Raw genomic sequence first — 22,059 nt, 5'->3', positions numbered from 1 at the left:
TTATTCATTATTTACCTGTTTAAGTGCTTTGCCTTAAATAGAAAAATAACACATTCAGTGTTTTAATTGCTTTTCCACACTCTATTGTTTGCATACTGTCTTAGAAGCTTTCCCTGCTAATTTTGTCTTTTTGGCAAACACTCATTATTTTTTCCACTCTGGGTTTAATGGTGCTGTAGCCAACATGACTTTGACTTGTTTACTTATTTGTGCACTAGCATAGCAGATAACATCAGCAGGAACATGTACAGCCTTGAGATTTAAGGGAATAGCGTCAGTTATGAAGACAAAAAACTTGGAATTTACTTAGTTTAGAAAAACCTACAACCTATATTATGATAATAACATATAGGACAATATTTAACGTGAGGAATTCCAAACACCCTTTCCCTTTTCTGTGATCCACCTTACAGTAATGTATCATAGACCACTGTTTTAAATTCTAATTACAACTTTTAATATTTTTTCCCAGTATTTAATTTTAAATCCTTCATTTAGGGGTCTGTATGCCTCTGCATTTTCAGCCCTGAGAAATTACAGGCAACTGTGCCAGATTCTACAGTCTTTTAGAACAGCTTCTTAATCTGTCCAAGTTCCATATCAGACCTGACATTCAAGGCAGGGAATGTTTGAATCCTGTGTAGCCACAATTTTTAGTTTATGGTTTGTGTGGTTTTTTATGGTGCATGTGAATCTGCATAAATCTGAAAGCTATGCTTGGTGACTATGATTTGTTGCAGGGTTGTCAGACATTTAGGGGTGAGATTATTGCCTATAAGGTTTGCTAGGCTGAGGGATTTTTAGGATGAACAAGGATACCTTGGTGAAGAACTTGTGGGAGTACCTGGTGCCCAGGCCTGGTGCTTTCTGGTTTTGGAGGCTAAAAACTTTGCATGTGCTTATTCCTTTGGCTTTGGTAGCCACTAGAATTCGTCCTTTCTTTGATGAACTCCATGTGCAAAAAGCAATGACAGGTGGCAGAAACAATCTCTGTGAGCCAGGAAGAAAAGTTGCAGACCTACAATATGCAGTCTCACCTAGATATATAGGCAAGCAAGTGTATAGTGCCACACATGTGAATGCCATGTGAGATGAATGATACTTGGCATCTCTGTATTTTACTGAATCACTGGAGAATTGGTTAAGAAGATAAACAAACCAGACAAGATAAACAAAATGTTGAAAAGAAATCACATAAATGTGGTTGTTTCTCCCACCCCCTAAAAAGTAGGTTAATTAACTCAGATGCAAAATTTAAGGCAAAAAATACAGACTTTTTGAGAAGCAGAAGTGTGTCAGAACTAGATGGAAGACTATAGGTACCAATGTACACAAATTAGGAAATAGCACTGAAATGATGTAAGCATGTCTGCTTTAACTTACAGTTTGGTGTCGATATCATAGTAAGCAAGCTATGAACTGTCTCCATCAGATCATGTTGCTGTTTTTGCAGAACTGAGTTGTTTACTGTAGCTGTAACTAACTGTTTTTCTAGTTCTTCTATAATAGAATTCTGTCTGGCTACTAGGACTTGAAGCTGATCTTTTTCATCTTTTATTGACTTCAGCTGAAGCATGTGCTTGTCTTCCATCTCAAGAACTCTTTTTTCTAAAAAGCTAAATAAAAGATTACAATTAGGCTCTCCAGAAACAATTTTGAGCTGATGTCAAGAGAATCAAGCATGTTGTATAAGTTTCTTTCTTCGTAAACACTCAACTTTATTCTCTAATGCTATGCAAGCAGTAGACAGCTAAATGAAAGTTTAGTTTGATACATAATTTATTATGTAAGTGCACTAATAAACAACATTATCTACTACCGTGTGTATTGCAGATTTTAAAAGTGTAATAATTGGGTGTTTGATAAGTCAATATTATTAAAGGAAAGGTAAAGTGACTAAGTTGTCATGGGTTTACCCTTTTAAGAGATGAAACTTATTTAGAGATTTAACTATGAACATTTCAAATATCCTATAATAAAATACTTACTTAGCATAAATGTTATGGCATTAAGACAAGGAAACATGCAAATAATTACTTGAAGATGGGTTACCCTTCTCCAGTTTTGGAGCTGGTATTATTAGGGAACTGGCTGGGAACATTATTTCACTGCTCATTGTTCTGATATAGACTCTGAGAAAGCTGATGTTAAAAGATGCATAGCTAGAAGAGAGACGTTCACCTAAAATCCATTGCTGTTACTGGAAAAAAAATCCTGAACCTTATATAAAATTATGTTTCAAGCGGTTTAGTTCACTGCAGATTGTATTTTGTTAGGTGAGAAACAAAGCTTTTGTGTTTTATGTGGATGTTACAAGGGTAGTCTAAAGTCTGCTAAGTTCAACACCAAAAAACATGACCTTTTAAAAATCAGTATTTCCTTTGCTTTCCATTTGATAAGGATGCTTGTTTTTCTTAAGTTGGTAGATAAAACCTTTAGGGAATATATATAAATGTAGTAGAGTAGTGAACAAAAATGTCAAAACATGTCTCCTGGGTTTCTTAAGCTAATTCTTTCAAAGAAAAAGCACTTTGCACATATGGTTCTCATTGAAAGACATTGCTTTGAAGGAGAAAACTTACTGTTATTGCTGCTTTTAGATTCCTCTGTAAACTATTTATTGCCAAAAGTAAAATAAGACCGTGGTGATATGGAAACAAAGCTAGCTGAAAAAAGGTATGAGCCTTTGGACCACAGAAGAGGATAGGAGTAATAGTTGGATAGTGGCCAATTTCAAAACACTGACTCTTGAGGAACATTGAATATGATTAGTGCTTTATTTTTCTCACTACATTAAATAAAAAATTGTAGCAGTGACATGGTTAATCATTCGGATAGCTGTGTACTACATGAAAATAAAATTTTGGTTACCTTCAATTAGTTTGAATCAGGTTACATCAAATTCATCTGGAAAAGTCTAAAGGAGAATATAAATTGGGTACAATTGAAGTACTGTTTCACTTTTAGCCTTAAGTACCTCATATAAAGGAGAACTTTAGATAGTGAAGAACAATATATAAACAGAATACAAGAATAAACCTGCATGAATCTCCTAGGCTTTAAGTAATACATGACCTTTGTAATGAGTGTGGGTAACATTTTGTAATCAGTTTGGAGAGCTTGTGTACAAACCCTTATTTTCCTACTTGAGTACATTTGTTTCTAAAACAATTAGAAGGGCACTTCGTGGAATAGCATTTTATTGGGCTGTGCAAACTTACCTGTTTTTTTCTTGTAATTTAGTTATCTCATTGGTCTGATCTGAAATCTGTCTTTCTAGTTTGTTTGTTGAAAGAGAGTGTTCCAAAAGCTGAAGTTCAAGTCGGGTTGTCTGGTTTAATACCTAAAAAAAATGTACAAAAAATACTTCTTTTAAAAGATAAGTCTTTTAAATAAATTGTAATTTTGTTATGTTGTGAAATCTTGCAAATGTCTATGTACTCCTATGATTAAAAAATATTTTTCAACACTTAGTTTAGGCAGAAATGTTCATAGAATCAGAAAGAAGAAGAGTACACAGAGTTTCACTAATTTTGTTATTCTGACTACTGTATATAATTGGGAATATTTCAGTAGTATGCTATGTTTCTCAGGAGAGTTACTGTGTATTTAGCTTGGTTGTTATACCTTCTCCTCTGTTAGGATAATTCTTATTTCATTAGTGGAATGATTATGGTTCTGGTTCAAAGAATGAGTTGAGTTGTTTTCCCCATCTGGTGTGAAAAGTAAGTCTCGCTGAAATCTTGGCACAGTCGTGAAATCACTTGGTAGTTCTCTCCTAGTTATTTTACTCAATCTCAAATTCTATTTTGAAGTGTTTATCATGTGAAACACATTACTAATGTTTCATGAAACACATGAAACAGATTGACTAAAGTGACCACACTTTAGTTGATTCATTCTTTGCATTTTAATATTACCTTTTTTCTATGCATTGTTTACAATTTATTTACATCTTTAAATGAAGAAATGCAGATACTAAGAAACATGTATGATACTCTACAGTTTGTGTTGCATTACTTTGAGGCAAATTTTCTAGAAATATTTTCTCATTGTTTTAGAATAGGTTTTTTTTAATTCAAACAGAATTTGGGTTTCCTTGACAGGAAGAATTGATTACTCATGTCCTTCATGTTAAACAGTCATTCAGGACATGATTTCACACTTAAGTGTAATTGAAAACTATTGCCAAAAGTAAGTGTCCTTGAGAGAGCAATTGTTTGGTTAATTTCCTTATGTTGCTAATTAAGCCCTTAACCCAGTCACCAGTAATTTCAAGCAGAGAAGGAAAGTTACAGTGATGATTTTCTTCCTCTAAGCAGAAAATAACTGAGTAATTTCCATAAAGACATTACTGTGAATTAATAAATACATTCTCTCAACATGTGCAAAATATTAGGTTCCTGAATAATACAATGAAAGTTGAGCTCAGTATGCCTATAAACTGTGAATTATCAGTTTATCAAAGAGTTCACAGAGTCTTGATTTAGGTTAAAAAATGTAATTTAATTCATTGGATAATTCTACAGATAGTAAAATGTCTAACATGAATTTTAGGCTTTGCATACTTTTTATATTATACAAAATATTATGTCCTGCATGATATATCCGTTATTTGCTTTGGCAATTACAGATCTGCATCTTCCTACCATATCTGCAAAACTACAAATACATACCACTCTACATGGATTGGACTTGTCCTTCTACTGATATCTGCATTCTGTTTAACAGAATGTCTTATTTTACTTAATGCTTTTCAATTAAAACCCATTTGTTTTTGTTTGAAGTTAACAAATGTACAGTATACAAGTTTACTTCTGTGTGAATATACTTTTCTAGCAGCCTCCTAATTTCTTTTTTCTTTATTAATCTCAGACTTGCTTATGTTTCCCTTTGTTAACCATAATACAGTGCATTGTGCTGGAAATGAACTGTTATCCCACTTAGAGTTATCTGTGAAAACATTTTAATTAAAAAAACATAGTTCTTTTGATAACTTAAAAAAATTAAAAAGGCAAGATTTAGTTTAAAAAAGCAATTAAGCTGGTAAATGGAACAGAGACAGTTTGAAGAGACTCATTTAGCTAAGATTAGCAATGAGAGGGCTGTATAAAGCACACTAGGGCCCAGCTGATGCCTGGATATAGTATAGTAGTTTTAAATACATTCTCTTGAAAGATTAATTTAACAGTTGGCTTTCTAGACTTACTTAAAATGCTACTGTAATGAAAATCACTCAAGTGACAACACTGGGCTTGAGATGGAGGTATGTCTTACCAAATACTAATGTTTCCTTAAGTGGGTCACAACGATTGACTTCTAATTGTTGAACAGCAGCGTGTAACACTAAACAGTGTTAAATGTATAGCTGTACTATTTGGGAAGCAGAAGCATTTTGAGGTTGAAATTCATTACTTACTTGTGCTTCAACATCTGTTAATTTGCGGGTCTGTTCAGCTGTTTGATTTAGCAAGTTTGTGCCTATTTCAATCATTACTGCAGTCTGGTTCTGCACTGCAGTTTGCTGGATCTCTACCATTTCTTTCTTCATACTGTCTTGGATGTAATTCTCAAGCTACATGGGAAAGGAAAGAGAGAAGATAGTTGCATTCTTTAAATGTTGGAAAGGGGGTAGTGCAGTAAGCTTGCTGGCAGCCTTGCTAAACAAATTTGGTCCTTGTCCTTGTCTGTTATGTATTTATGTTAAGTTTCCCAACGTTAAGCTCTGTGAGAGGACAACCAAATGTGACAAGGAATGTGTGGCCACTCATTTTCTAAAGGCAGGAACAGAGATTTGCAGGAGGTAGGTAGTAGGTACAGTGATGAAAGTGCTTGTGGGCACTTGGAAGCCTTTCTGCCCTAGTGCTCCCACCATTGTAACCATCAGAGGAGCTTCACCAGCTTTGGCAGTGATGGGAATTTTGTAGAAGATAAAAGTTTAGGAGTTTAGTCATCTTCCTGTATTTACACTTAACTATTTTAAAAGCATTTTTCATCACATGACTAGAATTCAAAGAGGTCAGATGTCATTTAACACTCTTATGTGTGCATTTTTATCAGAGAGAATTTCAAATAAAGATACAAAACAGTAGAAAAACCTATAAATACTTTAAATACTTAATATTAAGGAATGCAAAAGTTGTTTAAAATACTTGACTCTGAAGTAATTTCTGTCTAAACTAATATGGCTTTTTTAGTAGTAATTTTATAGCAGAGTACCCTGCTTTCAAGGAAAGTGAGGAAAAATAAGTAGCGAGAGAAAATTAAAGTAGCCTTTTGCATAAATCTTTCTTTCGACCTGCCTGGATTATAAAAAAAGCAGTCTGGTTTTTCTTCACAATTCTTTATTTCTTGTCAGTAATTGCAAATAGCTCACATTTCTTTGATGTGTCATTGCTTATGTTTGAATTCATGAAAGTCTGGGCCACAAGACTTCATTTTTCCCATTGACTGAGGAAATTTCTAGAATCAAACTTCTACTTCACTCCAACACTGTTCTATCAAGAGAACCATAATAAATTTTGAGCTTCATGCTCTACCTACAACAAGGATACTAGCTAATAAAAAATAGCTAGTGTCATTAAGCACAAATGGTAATACATCACCAATTCCTAATCTAAGTGAAATGGTAAAACAGGTTGATATCTTGATTTTTTTAAAAATAACATTTTGATAGTCTCATCTTTATATGAAAGGTGGCTTGTAGCAATGAGATACTTTGAACTTTATTTTATGCATACTTTCTATATCAGTGGGGAAAAAGCATCTTGTGATTTAATATTCTATAAACCACTGTTCAGATATAATCATTCCACTTCCAACCAGCTAAAGATCCATGGGCAAATCTATCAGCTTTGAATATTTAAGGTTTTCCCCTTAAATGTTACTTGAGCAAGGACTGGGTTAACTTCTCTTACTTCACAGCTGCTTTTTAAAAGTGGCAAAGGAAGAAAACAGAATATTAAGAAATCAAAACCTCTAAAACTGGTAGTATATTCTTACATTTGAAGCGACCTCTATTTCTTGATGTCCAGTGTGACCAAACTGTCAAAGCAATATTTGTTTGTTCACTCCAGTCTCCCCATGCAGCTGGTGAACTGCAATGCACAACAGGGAGATTTCTGACCTGTTGTTATATAAGCTTTGACCCAATCTACTGTTCTGCTCCATAAACATACTTCTCAGGTGTGCCACAAAGATTTAAAACCAGTCTTCAGGCAGCCTTTACATGCTCTTTGCATAATGATCTTTTTGAATACTAGAATAAAGCATACAATCAACTGGGTTTTGGCATAATAATTGAACATGGGTATCTTCAACTGCCATCATACTATGGTAATTACAGTTATTCACTATTCATAGGATTGATTCTTAAGTGTTACCTTTTGATCCAGGCTATTCCTCATTTTCAAAAGCTTCTCCACCCAGAGACAAATCTAATTTGACCAACCATGTTGGAATATTTCAAATTCTTTGGCAACATCTTTTAGATCAGCTTCTTTTATGCTGGACAACAATCAGTGCCTTTTAATTGAGTAGTAATAGTAAGGTATCTTTGGTCCTTGATCATTAAACTGTGAGATGTCAGAGTACAGTGATAATTTATTTTAAAAAGCAATGCAAATTGGTATTTGGTGCACTACAGTCAAAAGATGTTTGCAAAATTCTGCAGACTTTTATATAGATAAAAATAAGTAATTTTTCACTGAAGTGAGATGACCAAGAACAACAACTAATATATGTCCCTCTGAAAAGGCTAGACATCTGGGAATTAAATGATTTATGAGTCCAAATTAACTTTAGCAACTGAATCTGGAAGACAGGACATCCTTATAGATAACATTGAAAAAAACTTTGCTCAAATGCAGCACTGTTAAAAAACTATGAAGTGAGATCTCCAGAATGCATTTTATTTGCCTCAGAATCACAGTTAAGTACGCAATACTTTGATCAAGGATATGGCTTCACCTGTCAGACCTAGTGCATTGAAAGTATTGCATCATCTTTAATTTAGAAAAAAAAAAAGCCCAAAATAAAAAGGAAGACAGTAATAAATAGATCAACAAAGAAAGATTGTTCATGAGCTTTGATTCTTTCATGAAATAGTTATGGATATTTAACGTTATTCTTCAAGCTTCTTTGTTCACCACAGAGAGCAGAATGAGAATCTGAGCAAAGTCATCTCTGCACATAGGATGGCAGAACTGCATGACTTCTTTGAAATTGTTATCACTGAGTTATTCCAAAACATGCTACTAGAAAAGGAGTTAATTCTGGGCTTAAAGGTAAGGTAAACATTTTATGGTAGGCTTAGGCAATTGCCCAGTTCAAACACACAGATGTAAGGTTGCTCTGAATACAGTATGCAAAACCCATGATTACAATTTAAGGCATCTGGTGGTTCTGGTTGCCAGATTTTTATACCCCTTGTCACTTTCCTTGTAACCTTGGAAAGCAGTTTTGTTTGGACACATAGATCTGCATTTTCGTAATTTATCTTATTTGAATATCTGTAAGTATAAGCATATCTCCAAGTATCTGATCTCTTTCAAATAATTTCTCATTTATGTGGGGATTTCTAAATCACTGAAGTATTCTCTTGACTCCAGTTTTGTCTTCACATCTGTTTTTTAACTTAAAAAATATTAAATACGTAATTTAGGGAATATGGTATCTGTGCTTACTTGAAAACATGAAATGTGAATACCAAAAGGGATTTAAGATTTAAAGACAGTTTTATTATCTGACTCATTCATTCTAATTTGGAGCAACATGAAGCCTCAAAATTATAATGATCTATTAAGTGGCTTTGGAACTTCTTGTAGTTTTTTTCCCTAAAAATCCTATAAAGCATGATTACATAAAACCCTTCTGGTTTTTCTTTCATATTCACTAATCCTCTCCCACTTTTGTACATTCTCTGCATGTACACATAATAAAATCTCTTTTTCTGACCTGAACCAAGATATGCACTGATCCCTCTCTCCTTATTCTTCCTCTCTCTTCATCATACAATGCAAAACTGTAGAAAGTAGCAATTTTACAACTACAACATCCTTTTTATTAGTGGCAGGTATTTACTTTTTCTTCACAAAGGAGTAAAAGAATGACTTCCATCCAAAATGCCCCACCATCTCCCACTGACCTTAGTGACAGCTGAACATGTTCCCACTGCATACCCCCAGCAAGCAAGGCCCTTGGGTTTTGCTGACAGGGTGGTGGAAGAGCTTTTTTAACAGTTCCCACAGCCACAGCTGAGCTACACTGACAACACTGAGGATTAGGAGCCATTTTTGCAGGACTGCAGTTCTTTGTGGCACATTTCTTGTAGAAACTATTCATCAGCTCCTGCCAAGGAGCCTCCTTTCTTTGTAAGCGGTAGCACACTCAAGAGTTTCTGAAGAGGGAAGAATAGCTTGGTTAAAAAAGAAGTTTAAAAGAGGAAAGGACACGAGAATGAATGCCTCAGTCCCCATCCATCAGTCAGGAGGTTTGCTAGTTTGAACAGCATGTCAATATTTTGCTTAAATCGGGAAGGTGAAACAAGGATTATTTGTCAGATTTCTTCCTTGCCATGGCACTAGCTATGGTTTAATCTCTTTTTTATTCAAATAGTATTTGAATATTATAAGAATTGTGTTAACCATTATTACATTATTGTTATTGAACAAAATAAATGTTAAAACCTAATAGCTGACTCTTAGTGATGCATCTTTCAGAAATTTTGCTTTTGAGGGAGTAAGTCAATCAATGAATCCTATCTTAAAGATAATACAAGGGAGAGGGAATATTTGGTAGAAGGACTAGTTAATTGATAGCGTTTCAGAGATTCTTCTTGGGATTTTTTTTATTAAACATTCTATCTTTTGTGTAAGAATTTGGCTGGCATGTATTCTTGAACAAAGTATAAAAATGAAAGCACAGATGGGAAAAAGCATATCACAAAATATGCTTAAATTGCAAAAACAGCTGGGAAAATTGAAATACTTTCACAGTTAATATTTGTTACAAAGTTATAGTGATGCATTTTTAGAGAGAAAATATTCTCTAAGGTCGCCATTTTGGAGCTGCATCATGCTTTATTACTTCAAATCATATAAAATCATAAAATTTGGCAAAAATACTCCAGCTAAATTGCCAAGAAAACAAGGACAGGTCAATAATATTGGAGCACATTCCAACATATTGTTTTTATAGCCAAGATTTTTTTTTTTAAACAAGCTTTAAATTGGCAAGAAAGAAAAGACAACATGTAGAGTATGCACTAAAAGAAGTATGTTTTCTAACCATTGACAGAGATGCTATTAATCCATTATGAAGGGTTATCAATACTCAGTCAAATGAAAAACCTTCCTGATTGTATAGTTTGTGTCCATACTATAGAATTTTTCAAAGAATCAGCAACTTATTTGTGCATTTTTTAGACATTTGACTTGCCATTTTTTCCATTTTAAGTTATGAATGATGTCTTGCATTTGTTCTTTGCTGCCAAATGTTTAATCCATACTAATTAAACAGTCATGTTCCTGGAAGCATTTATGCTCCATGAATACATACATCCCTCCTTTGCCAAACGCTACCCCATAGAAATAGTACAAATATTACTGGATGCTTGTTCTGTTTTATAGAATTTGTCAGTTATTGGAGAAGGCTTTCCAAATAAAGTCTGGTGATTTTCTTAATGTTTATAGTCTGATTCTGTCAACTCTAACATTTATTTTAAGCAAGAGGTAATGTTAATCATGAGTTTCTAACAGCGCTATGTCCTGTGTGAACAGGTTGCATTACAACACATATTGCGTGCTTAGTCATCTAATGTAGGTACAGAGAAAACTGCAGGGCTAATGACACATATGTAGTGATTTTCCACTAAACTTTTGTTTTGGACTTATAAAAGTGGAATAGGTCCAGTAGAAAACCTAGCAACAAAAAATACATTTCCCGCTAGGCACCTTTTAAATATGCATTGAAGCTACAGAGTTTGGCGTATTGTAGAAGCCTGGGGCAGTAAGGAGTTAATGTGTTGTTAAGCCTCAAATGCTGATGGCTATTCAGGTGGGCAACTAAGAATTTGATGTGGTTAGAAAGAGGGGCTGGAAAATAGGACAGCACCTTTCTGAACTTCCCACTTCTGGTCTACAGTGACATAAAGGACAGCAGATAGGCAGAAGTGGGGTCAAGAACTAGGCATGAACTGTCAGCTGAGGGTCAATCCAGTAGAGGGGGATCAAGACCATCAAAAGACCCTTAAAGATACTCAACCCATTTCCAGAATGGTCCAGAATAATGGACTGCACCTGCTTACTTATTTACATGCAGAGTGAGAAATCTAATCCTAGGGGAGGGAAATTTACCTATAAAACAGTACCCCTATTTGTAGGGGTGGCACCACCAGGACCTTGGACACCCTACTGGCTGGATCAGTGCTGGACCCAGAACCCTTTCCTCTCCTATCTCATTTCTCTTTATAGGGACAAACATATTTCCATGCCAAGTGTGTCATCTATTAAAAAAACTTTGTGAGCGTTTTTCTTTTGGACCCCTTTGGCTTTTGCCATTCTTCTTTGACCAAAGGCATTGAGGAATTTTGGATGCTGCCTTCCACAAAGGAATGACATGTTACACATATATTAAGCTGTCAAAAACTTTGAGTTATAGTTCTCACATCCCTAATAAAAATGTCATGTGCTTTATTTAGAACTTATCTTTGCAAATTTAAACCACTTGAGTTTAATCAGCTCTTCCAATACCTGTGGTCATCATCCTGGTGCTTTATTCACCAAGATGTTCATTATACACACAAAAGCAAGCAAGATGGAAAACGTACTTAAGCATCCATAATCAGATTTGCTTAGTTTTAGTAACAGGGCAAAATAAGAAGACTGCTGAGTCTCATTAGTTCCTTTGGGAATACTTTTTCAGAGTATAGATGTGACCTTCCTGCTTCTCGCACTCCATATATCTTGAGGTATCTTTAACCTAGTAATGCTTAGTCTTAGTTGCCCTGCCCTTTTTTAGAGTGGCACTGTTCTTTGGATTGTGGCCACATCTGATTTCTTCATGAGTCATCTGAAATAGAATTTAGCCCACAATTTGGACTTTTTTTTTTTAATGCTGTGCAGTTTTCTGATTGCAAAAGGTTATCCTTATATGCCACAAAATCCTTAAATTTCTGATTCACAGATACATTTTTTAATACAAAGACAAAAAATATAGGTTTTTTTTCAAAGACTATTTTAACAGACTTAATTTTCACTTAAAATACTAAATATTTAAATTGTTTATTTGTAGTATAATTGAAGTCTGTACATTGGGAGGGTTTTCTTGGTATAAGCCACCTTGGATCCTACTGGATATTGATAACAGTGAAATGTAATGTACTTTTTAAAAAAGAAGGAAACACTGCCTCAATTTCATCACAGCAGTTCATGTAGGCAATATGTAGTATTTTGTTGACATATATGCTACACATGCTCCTTAATATGCATGTAACCATATTGACAGGCACTCCCTGTGTGCTTGTATTTGTCTTTCCACATCTCATTAATCCATTGGTGTTATCAAGGCAAAATACTGTCAAAATTTCAATTTTGGAGACAGTTTTGTTCTCTTTAAAATAGCGTTTCGTACTTATTTTCAGTCTGTCCCTGTTGCTACTGCTTCAAGTCAGAATGGAAATAGAAGAATCACTACCCTTTCCAAGAGTCATTTATCTTGACAGACCTAAGGGAACACATTTTTAAGGGCACTGCATCAATCACCATCAATCAGACCTTAAGCTATTTTAAAGCAACTTTTAATAAAATAATTTATTTCTCCATGTTTTCTGGAAGTAAGTTATCAATTTTAGGAGCTTTTAAGTTTTGGGAAAAAATAGTACACTGCAGAAATAAAATGCAATCATTTCTGAAAAAGAGAAATTTAAATTTTCTTCTTTTTTTTTTTTTTTTTTCCTAGAGCAGGAATTCCCAATGGTCTATGAGTTGTTTCTCAAGGGAGGGAAAAAAATCTTTTGGGAATGTATATGGGAATGCTTGAGATGTCTCCATGCCCCATCAAACGTATCTGCCTGTCCAGACCTCCAGCTAAGATTTTTCTCTTATCTCATTTAACTGTCAGCAAACAAAAGGTGAAAGTAACATAATAAATGAATATTATCTGGAAGTGAACTGTTATTTACTGGAAACTATTCAAGCTAAAATTGTGTAATAAAATACTAAAGGTTTAAATGCTAACTCCTAAAATAGTAAATACAGACTTTAAAGTAAATGAGATGCAGATAGTTCTGGTAGGGACACTTGTGCATAAATGAGAGCTTACCAGCTTATTGTCCTGCCTGATTACACTGCTGTTAGAGGAAATTGTTACACTTTTATAATTTAGACTTGCTAGCAGAAGAAAAATATTCCCCCTCCTCCTTTACTGGCAGAACTCTACTTAAATAAAAACTAAATTTTCATTAATGTAACATGAAAGAAATTTTTATGAAATGTCTTCATTTTCTATACAAATATTTATAAAGAATGACTTTCAATCTGTGTTCTTGAATGGAAGTATTTTGTATCTAATTCTAAAAGCTATTACAGCGTGATTATACTTTCTACAGTATGTTTTGAACTATGAATGTTACAATCCAAGTGATGATGTAGAAAAGGCAAAGGAGCACATATGAAAAAGGAATAACTTTGACAGATGAAACACTCCCAAAGGCTGTCGTAGAGTTGAGCTTCCACTATTCCAGACACTGAGCTTGTTTTGTACATGTAATACTACACTACTGCTTTCCTACCTACACTTGTGTTTTGTCATTTGGAGGCTGACATGGGTTCTTTGTACTATATATGGTGCTTTGTACTATATATGGTGCACATACTTTGTATGGTGCATTTTTGGGGAGTTGTACAGTAAATTGCAAATGAAAAATATTCTTTTCAAAAAACCACTGTTAATAGAAACTAAATAATCAACTTGACAAACCGCTTAACAGTGTGAATTTCTATGTAGGTAGGTAAATAATTAAAAAAAAAAATTAACAAGGGTATCTTCAAAAGTAAAATCAATTCTTTGGTGATTACCCATACTCGTTAAGAGTTAAGGCTATTCATTAAGGCAATAATTTAGGATTCTGAATCACCATTTTTCTGGATCATAGCTAAGTGGTATTTCTCTTAAAAATCAGGGAAGGAATTCATAAAGTTCCCATTAGTCTAAAAATAAAGAATAAATAAATAAATAGTGTGAGTCATGAATGGCATTTTGCCGAAGTTCAGTAGCACTGAAGCCAGGAAGACAAGAAGACTGTGATGCTTCAGCCATTCACTGAAATGCATATAAATATTTTTTCATTATATGCAACAAGCCACCAATACTCAAAATTAGGATTCCATATTTATAAACAGTGTAAGAAATACTTCTAATCAATATTTAAATTTTAAATACTTGGTTATGGCATTGAGCTATAATTTCACAAATTGAATATTCAAACTTTTTGGAGACAAGCCTACATGTTTTCAATCAGATTTGGACTTGCATGCTAGCATCAGGGAATCAGGACATTACCAGACCACTGTAAGGACAAGATTCTGCCCTACAAAGATGACATCTGAATAAACACTTGCTATCCCAGATCTTATTTCTCATAATCCTTTCTCATTTGTGTATTTTTTCCATTCCACTGAGTAATAGGAAACTGAAATAAACTTACTATCAGATATGCTGGTGACATTTTTCATGAAAAACATTGTCTATGTAGCCTCATAAACTTTACAAAATATTTAGCAAATGTATCGGTCACAGTTAAAGCCATTTATCTTTTTTATCTCAACTTACAATATCAAGTGGTTTTTTATGAGCTCCTCTTTCAACAGGACAGTCTATTTTAGAGAATAGCTCATGATGTGGTAAAGCAAATCACATTTCAAGTTTTTGACGAATATGAAGCAAATTCCGCTTTTCAGAACATGTTACTGGGGAAATGAAAAAAGCTAGGCATTTGCAGTTCATTCTCAGCATTGCTTTCTAGGGAAGCAGTCATCTTGCATTCCATTTCCAACCAGAAGGAAGAATGATTTGGAGTTCAAGGATCAAACTAGTTAGGAAGCTATGGTACACAATTAGTCCCTTTTGTAAGCTATAAAACTGGGTGTCTCCGGTTTCAAAGCCGTGTTCACAGAGCATCTTTCAGCATGACAAAAATTAGATTCTTTTTAAAGTTCACAGGTTAAGGAAACTGAAAGCATTTTTAGTAGTTCTTAAGCGTTTCAACATACTGGCATCTAATTATAGTTATTGAGCTTTAATGAGATCTTTTTCTTGTAGAAGAAGCCTTAATGATGCTACCAGGTGACAACCAGTCATTTTTGCTAAAGGCCTGACAAATTTTGAATGCTCAAGACTTTGGGGATGCACCATGTCAGCTGCTGATTTCAGTTTTGAGAGACTGAATTTTTTTACTAAGAACCCACTGATTGATTTTGGAGGGGAAAAGAGAAAGTAATTTGTACTCAAGAACTGTAGTTCTTTTTTCAAGATGTGCTGCATCTTTCTCACTACTGTTTCGATTGCTAATATGCTAGATGGACTGGGGAGGTGGAGTGTCTGGAGAACTGCTACATTTACATCACCAGCTTGAAAATTCCTCAGTTGCTGGACCAAACCTGTCAGAGAACTTCCCAAAGGCTTCCAAAACAGTGGGCAGGGAAAGCAGGACCCGAAAACCAAACTAACCTTAAATATGACTACAGACAGCACTAAAGGCTGCCTTAAAAAAGAGAAGCTCAGGTGGCCATCTCTGTTTAGATAAAAAAAATTAGCATCCTTATATGTTCTTGTCAAATACCACTTATTTATTTCTCTGTACTGTTCCATTAGCCCAGTTAAGAGTCTTTAGTGCAAAAGCTTCTGAGGAATTCCATGCTTGAAAGATAAACTAGGAAGCTACTGTGTTAAAAGTGGACAAACACAAATATTTGGAAGCAAGATCAGAACATATAGGCAGCATACTGCAGACACAAAATGTAGTGTGTGATGCAGGAAAAAAAAAAATTATGTAATCCTGATTTAAAATACTTTTTTTTTTTCTGTCTCAATAGCTGGAATTATCCATCTAAAAGCAGACTGTTTAGGTTTTTGGAACAGAAACATGAAGACAGGTCTTTCCATCCATTGCTTCCAAAATTTCTTCTTTGTCTCTGGTACCCCCTGAGCACTCAGGTGGTGGTGGAAAGTCTTGAGCTGAGTTCCAGTCAGTGCTCCTGAAAGCTTGACACCAGGCAGCTGCCAGTATGTGCCCTTCTAGAAAGACCAGAAGCCAGATCCTATCAAAACAAATGATGCTATTGGCATTAACCATAAGAGGAGAAAGTCTCAGAAAAAATGTCTGAGAACCAAAGCTATACATTATAGGACGGGTATTTTATGGGAGGACATTGTTCTTTGTCAAGATTCTCCTTGTCAAGATCGGACAGGAAGGGCCACTGAAGAGGGAGACCTTCAAATATGCTTTCCAGAGCTGTCAAGATGAGTAAGCACATTAGCAATGGAGAAAGTACAATGACATTGATACTATATGCACCTAGCCAGAAAAGAAAGCTATTTGTCTTAGATTTGTGAGTTGCAAACATCATAAATTTCAGTAAAGCCAAATGCAAGGTCCTGAACCGGTCCAGGAAATCCCACGCATAAGCACAGGCTGGGCAGTGAAGGGATTGATGGCAGCCCTGCCAAGAAGGACTTGGAGGTGCTGAAGAGAGGCTGAGAGGCTGAACATGCCCCAGCAGTGTGTGCTCACAGCCCAGAAAGCAAATTGTATCCTGGGCTGTATCCAAAGCAGTGTGGGCAGCAGGGCAAGGGAGAGGATTCTGCCTCTGCCCTGCTCTGCTCTGGTGGGACCCCAGCTGGACTAGTGCTGCATCCAGCTCTGGGTGCCACAGCATTAGAAGGAATTTGAATAGGTCCAGAGGAAGGCCACAAAGATGATCCCATGGTTGAAGCACCTCCTCTATGAAGACAGATTGAGAGAGTTGGGATTTTTCAGTCTAGAGAAGAGAAGGTTTTCAGAAACCATAGAGCAGATTTACAGTACCTAAAAGGGGCTTACAAGAAAGCTGGAGAGGGACTTTTTCACACAGGCATGTAGTGACAGGACAAGAGGGAATGGCTGTAAATTGGAGTAGGGTAGGTTTAAGTTAGATACTAGGAAGAAATTCTTTACAGTGAGGCACTGGCACAGATTGCCCAGAGAAGTTGTGGACACCCCATCCCTGGAAGTGTTCAACCCCAGGCTGCATGGAGTTCTGAGTAACCTGGTCTAGCAGAAGGTGTTCCTGCCTACAGCAGAGTAGTTGAAACCAGGTAACCTTATAGGTCCCTTCCAACCTAAAGCATTCTGTGAATTCTCAGGAAAGTATGCACAGAAGGTTAAAAACAAATTTAACTAGAAGGACAGAACTGAGAATTCTGAATGAGAAAGAATGTAGAGGAAAGGGACAGCCAGGAAGCTGCATAACTTTAATAGAAGAAAAGAAATCCAGAAAATTATTCTGTGTGAGCAGAATTTTAAAAGTGGATGTGGATAGGAATAGGGATAGGAATTCTTAATGACAATAAGCTGCAAAAGGGGACTGGAAGGCTGATGTTGAGGGAATGAATTCTCTGGTTTGTTTGAAGTTTAAAAAACATTATGAAGTTGGAAGAAAATTCACTGAGGAAAATGGTGAGTGCAAAGGACTTGACTGGATGAGACTCTTGGGAGATGTTACTCCCACATGGACTAGAGAGGGACAAGAAAAAGAAAATGTTTATTTCCTTGTGATGAAAATTATTACTCTTTTTTCCAGTACTCTATTCCAGTAGCATCCTTACTTAGAGGTAGTCCACATGAATTAAGCCTTAAAGCTTAATCTGATATACTTAAATCTGATATACTGATATATTCTATTATCAACTTCAAATACTTTTTCAATATTGTTTTATTAATACTTACTTAGCGAAACTAAGTATTTTTAGTTTCACTGAGAAGTCAGTGGGAATTTTTCTACTTGTTTGGAGCAGAGCAAGGATTTTGTACACTGTCCTCAGAGCCTTTTTAAAATAATAAAGTTTACCATAACAAAGAAGCTGAACTCAAGACATGGCTAAGTTTTTTCTAGATTCAAGTCAAATAAACTTACATGTCAGAGGAAAAAAATAGGGTATTTTTAACCATATATTTAAACTTTCTTGCCTAGCTGGTGAACTGTAGTTGACAGAATCCTTGCTTGTATGTGCGAAGATTTCAACGGGGTCAGATTGTTTATATTTGTTGCAGTTTATACTCTTTCTAAGGGCTAGGTTATTAGTCTAGGGGCTTACTTTCTAGTTATTTGAACTTTGTTTCATCATGTCAGAGTAGTTTCCAGAAAACATTCCCAGTAAGGCAGTAGCAGTTACAATAGGGTTTTTTAATTTACTATTAATTTATAGGCAAACATTATATCTGACAGAAAATCTGGCATCAGGATGACAGTTTAACATAAGTGAAAACACAGGGATAGTTAATACGGTCAAAGTTCAGGCCTCATGCAAGGAAGCTTAGGGGGTTTTTAGAGTCGATTCCTTAGAAGCAGTAAAACACAAGATTTTTGTATTTTTTACTTATTAATTTAATCTGTCTTTTGCCTACTTTATCAGTTTTTTTTAAGTTGTACTAAGAAACTAGAAACTAGTGTTTCATTTGAATAGTTAAATTACCCTGTTTCTGAAAAGAAAAAAACTAAGAAAATTTTTTTCATTAGGTCTTCACTGGGGAATTTTCTTGAGTAAGAAAACTGTCTGACTGGACAGAGTATCTGTTAATGCAAACTGCAGTATGGCAAGTGTGTTTTCCATTACTACAAGTATTTTAGTCTTCATATGCAGCTTTTTTGTGTTTGAATGTTAAGATTTTGTGCAGCTGAGTTTATCAGTTGACAGCTGATAACCTGGAAAAAATGAGGCTATTGCTTCTTGACTGAATGGCATATTCTCCTTAAGGTGCTGGTTTATATTTTATTCTGAAACTGTGGGTTTGAACTAGTATCTTGCAGGTAGTTACACCTTGTAAATGGAAAATGAGGAAAATTGTTGTGTAGAACATAACGTAATACATGGGAAAAGACCTAAAGCAGATATATGAAGTGTCATAACATGATGTCTATAAGTTCTGTCAAGCAAGACAAAACTAAAATGATTTCTAGGTACTAGGGATCAAAATGAAACCTCTCAGCTTACTCAGGTACCTCCATGTAAGTCTGTACATCAGGTCACATGATGAGCAGCAGCCCTGCGGCACACAGATGTCGCATCACGTGTGGGGGAGCTGCTAGGGGGGCTATGGCTATTGCCCAGGAAATGTCCTTTCCACTTAGCTGGGTGTCTCCCCATTCCCACACCCTGACAGAATGGAACAAAGAGGCTTTTCCTTCCAGGATCACGCACATCAGGTGCAGGCCTGAACCAAAAAGCAAGCATAGCGATGAAGCTGATACGGTGAGTGCAGGAGGTGAATGACTCTTAGTGCCTGCAGCATGAGAATGAACAGGTCTGCAGAGCTGTTGTTTGGACAGGGATTAAGACACTGCTCAGTCATTTTTATACTAGAGATTTTCAGAAGATCCTACTATTTTTAAATGGATACAATTATTTTCTCCAAAGATGAGAACTTTTAGGTTTTCTCCCTGGCAAAAAGTTCTTTTAAATGGAGTGATAAAGATCAAACATTTGCTCAGTGTGTTTTCCTGTGGTTTTGCTAAACAGTTTATTAAAAAAACATACTAAAACTTTGCTTCTGAAGTACACAAATTATGGCAGTTGTGTGATTATGCTGTACCACACTAGAATGCTCTAATACAATAGTTTTGATTTTATACTGAATTACTCTGGTCCTCATCAATGCTTTAGTACAGATTTTGAAGTGCACAATAGCTAGTTTCAATCTCTTATTATTTATATTCCTAAAAGGTATTACACAGTCTAACAATTGAATGCCTATTAGAAAAATTTCCGTTGCTAATATTGAGAGAGCAGTAATGAATCAAGCAAGGCTTTTTTTTCCCCTCTCTGGAAATATTAAGCTCTGTTATGTCACCACAACACACTGATTTGAATACCTAAGCAAAATCAATGATACAAATTTGATATGTTGCTCCCTAGAGAGTAAAGGAACTCTATACAGTGGTGGTTTTTATTTTAAAGCTCTATCATGATGCTTGAGACCTGAATGCAAGTACAAAAACTAAAAAATAACTTTTTCTCTACATTATTAAAGGGATTTGAGCAAATCTATGACATTTCATGCTGTGTGGTTTTAACAAGAGATCTCCAGAGACAGCTGAATTGGAAAAAAAGTTGCTGTCATCTAAGAATTCTGAAGTATTTGCTCATCTAGAGAGGAAAATGTTTCCTTACAGCTTCTGTGAATAGTGAATTCTGTGAAGAACACTAGATTCCTATGCATACTTCTATTAACAGAGAGAGAAGTTAACAGAAAGAGGGTTGCATATTCTATCAGCCTTCTCTTTTTAGTAGTAAGACCTTATTATGACCTTAGTAGACTCCTGGAAGATTGTTAGCTAAACTGATAAAGCTTCATATGGGCAGTATAAAGACAGCAGAAAAGTTCCTGTAGCTTCCTGCTCTCTCTTCAGACTAAGCCATAATGTGCTGGAAGTTGGAAAGAGAAGAGATAGATATCATTTAATCATACAAATTGCAGGACACATTTGCTGAGCTTTATAAACAACATCTTAATTTAGTGTTAACCTGTTCCACAAACAGATAAAAACGAACAGGATTTTCAGTAATTACTTGGAACACACTGAGAATTTATTTTACAAAAGCTTTTAAGGAGTAGTAATGTCTTTTTCGAGGCAGCTTAAGAACTGACAAAGTGAGTGTTTGCAGAACTATCTAGGTGTGGGGTTTTTTTTAATACAAAACATAGATCTGGATTTTGTAACCTGAAGACTTCTTTAACATCTCATCTGAGCCTGGTTTACTTGGAATAGACATCAGTTTCACCAAAAAGTATTTCTCTTATTCTCATCAGAGAATAAATACATTTTTCCTCTGCCCCATTTCCTAGAAATATGTCTGGGCAAGGAAATGAAATGATCACAGTATTTTCAGTTGTAAAGCACTTTTTATCTTACTGTGTGCATCAGGTTATTTGGTTTAATGCTGTGTAAAGTGCCATATCTTTAAAGCTTTTCCAGGTGTTTAATTACTGTGCTATAGTTTTTTCTCCCCAAATGCTTTGCCTTTTTAAGTTATCTGACATTCGTATTTTTTTCCCCATCTCTAGTTTATATCTGGCCAGTTTGAGAAGTCCAAATAATAAAATGGTAGATAAAATTGTCAGTGCATATTTCTGAAACTTCTTATTCAGTGCCACAGAAACTCTCCTTTTTTTGAAGGATCTAGTGATACTTACGGTCCACTGACACATTGTTTTCACTGTTATTACCAGTGAGCTATTTCATAGGGTGCATTTGGACTACCCAAATATTTCCTGTGCATGACATCCTTGTTTCAGGTACATGATTTTTTTCTTTTTCCCCAAGAGCCATCTCTTCCCATTTTCCCTTATGCAGTCTGTACAAGTGTCCTTAGGGCTCCCATTAGTATCCTAACATGCTAACTAGATGCAAGAGCTATTTTTCTCTGAAGTACAACTTGCATCTCCAGTTCCAGGAACTTTGGGCTTTTTTTGTTGTTTTGTTTTTTTTGGTTGGTTGGTTTTTCTGTTTTGGTTTGTGGTTTTGGGTGTTTTTTATGGTAAGAATGGTGACACACTGGAACAGGCTACCTCGAGAAGTTGTGCCCCATCCCTGGAAGTGTTCAAGGTTTTGCTAGATAGGTCTTTGAGCAACTTGATCTGGAAGATGGCCCTGCTCTCAGCAGAGGGGTTGGAACTAGATTATCTCTGAAGATCCCTTCCAAACCAAACCAATCTGCTATTCTATTATTCTGTCAGGATGTGGTAATAGGAAGACACCAAAGTCTTATGGAAAAGCCATCCTGATTTGACTCTTGTACTCAAGC

At 35.4% G+C, this 22,059-nt stretch overlaps 2 protein-coding genes across 2 annotated transcripts in view; one reads left to right on the top strand and one right to left on the bottom strand.

Annotated features, from left to right (window-relative positions):
• The window catches only part of MCPH1 (microcephalin 1), a 124,999-nt gene that overhangs the window by 61,483 nt on the left and 41,457 nt on the right, over nucleotides 1-22,059 (top strand). The window lies entirely within an intron of this gene.
• The window catches only part of ANGPT2 (angiopoietin 2), a 42,368-nt gene that overhangs the window by 14,479 nt on the left and 5,830 nt on the right, over nucleotides 1-22,059 (bottom strand). Inside the window, exons 2-4 of the mRNA XM_053937903.1 lie at nucleotides 5,420-5,575; nucleotides 3,222-3,343; nucleotides 1,384-1,616 (exon numbers count right to left, since the gene is read on the bottom strand). Coding sequence (XP_053793878.1) covers nucleotides 1,384-1,616; nucleotides 3,222-3,343; nucleotides 5,420-5,575 — 511 coding nt within the window. The remainder of the gene's footprint in view (nucleotides 1-1,383; nucleotides 1,617-3,221; nucleotides 3,344-5,419; nucleotides 5,576-22,059) is intronic.

Source organism: Vidua chalybeata, chromosome 3 (assembly GCF_026979565.1).
Source record: "Vidua chalybeata isolate OUT-0048 chromosome 3, bVidCha1 merged haplotype, whole genome shotgun sequence".
Lineage (NCBI taxonomy): Eukaryota > Metazoa > Chordata > Aves > Passeriformes > Viduidae > Vidua > Vidua chalybeata.
This window is presented reverse-complemented; position numbering and strand designations above follow the sequence as displayed.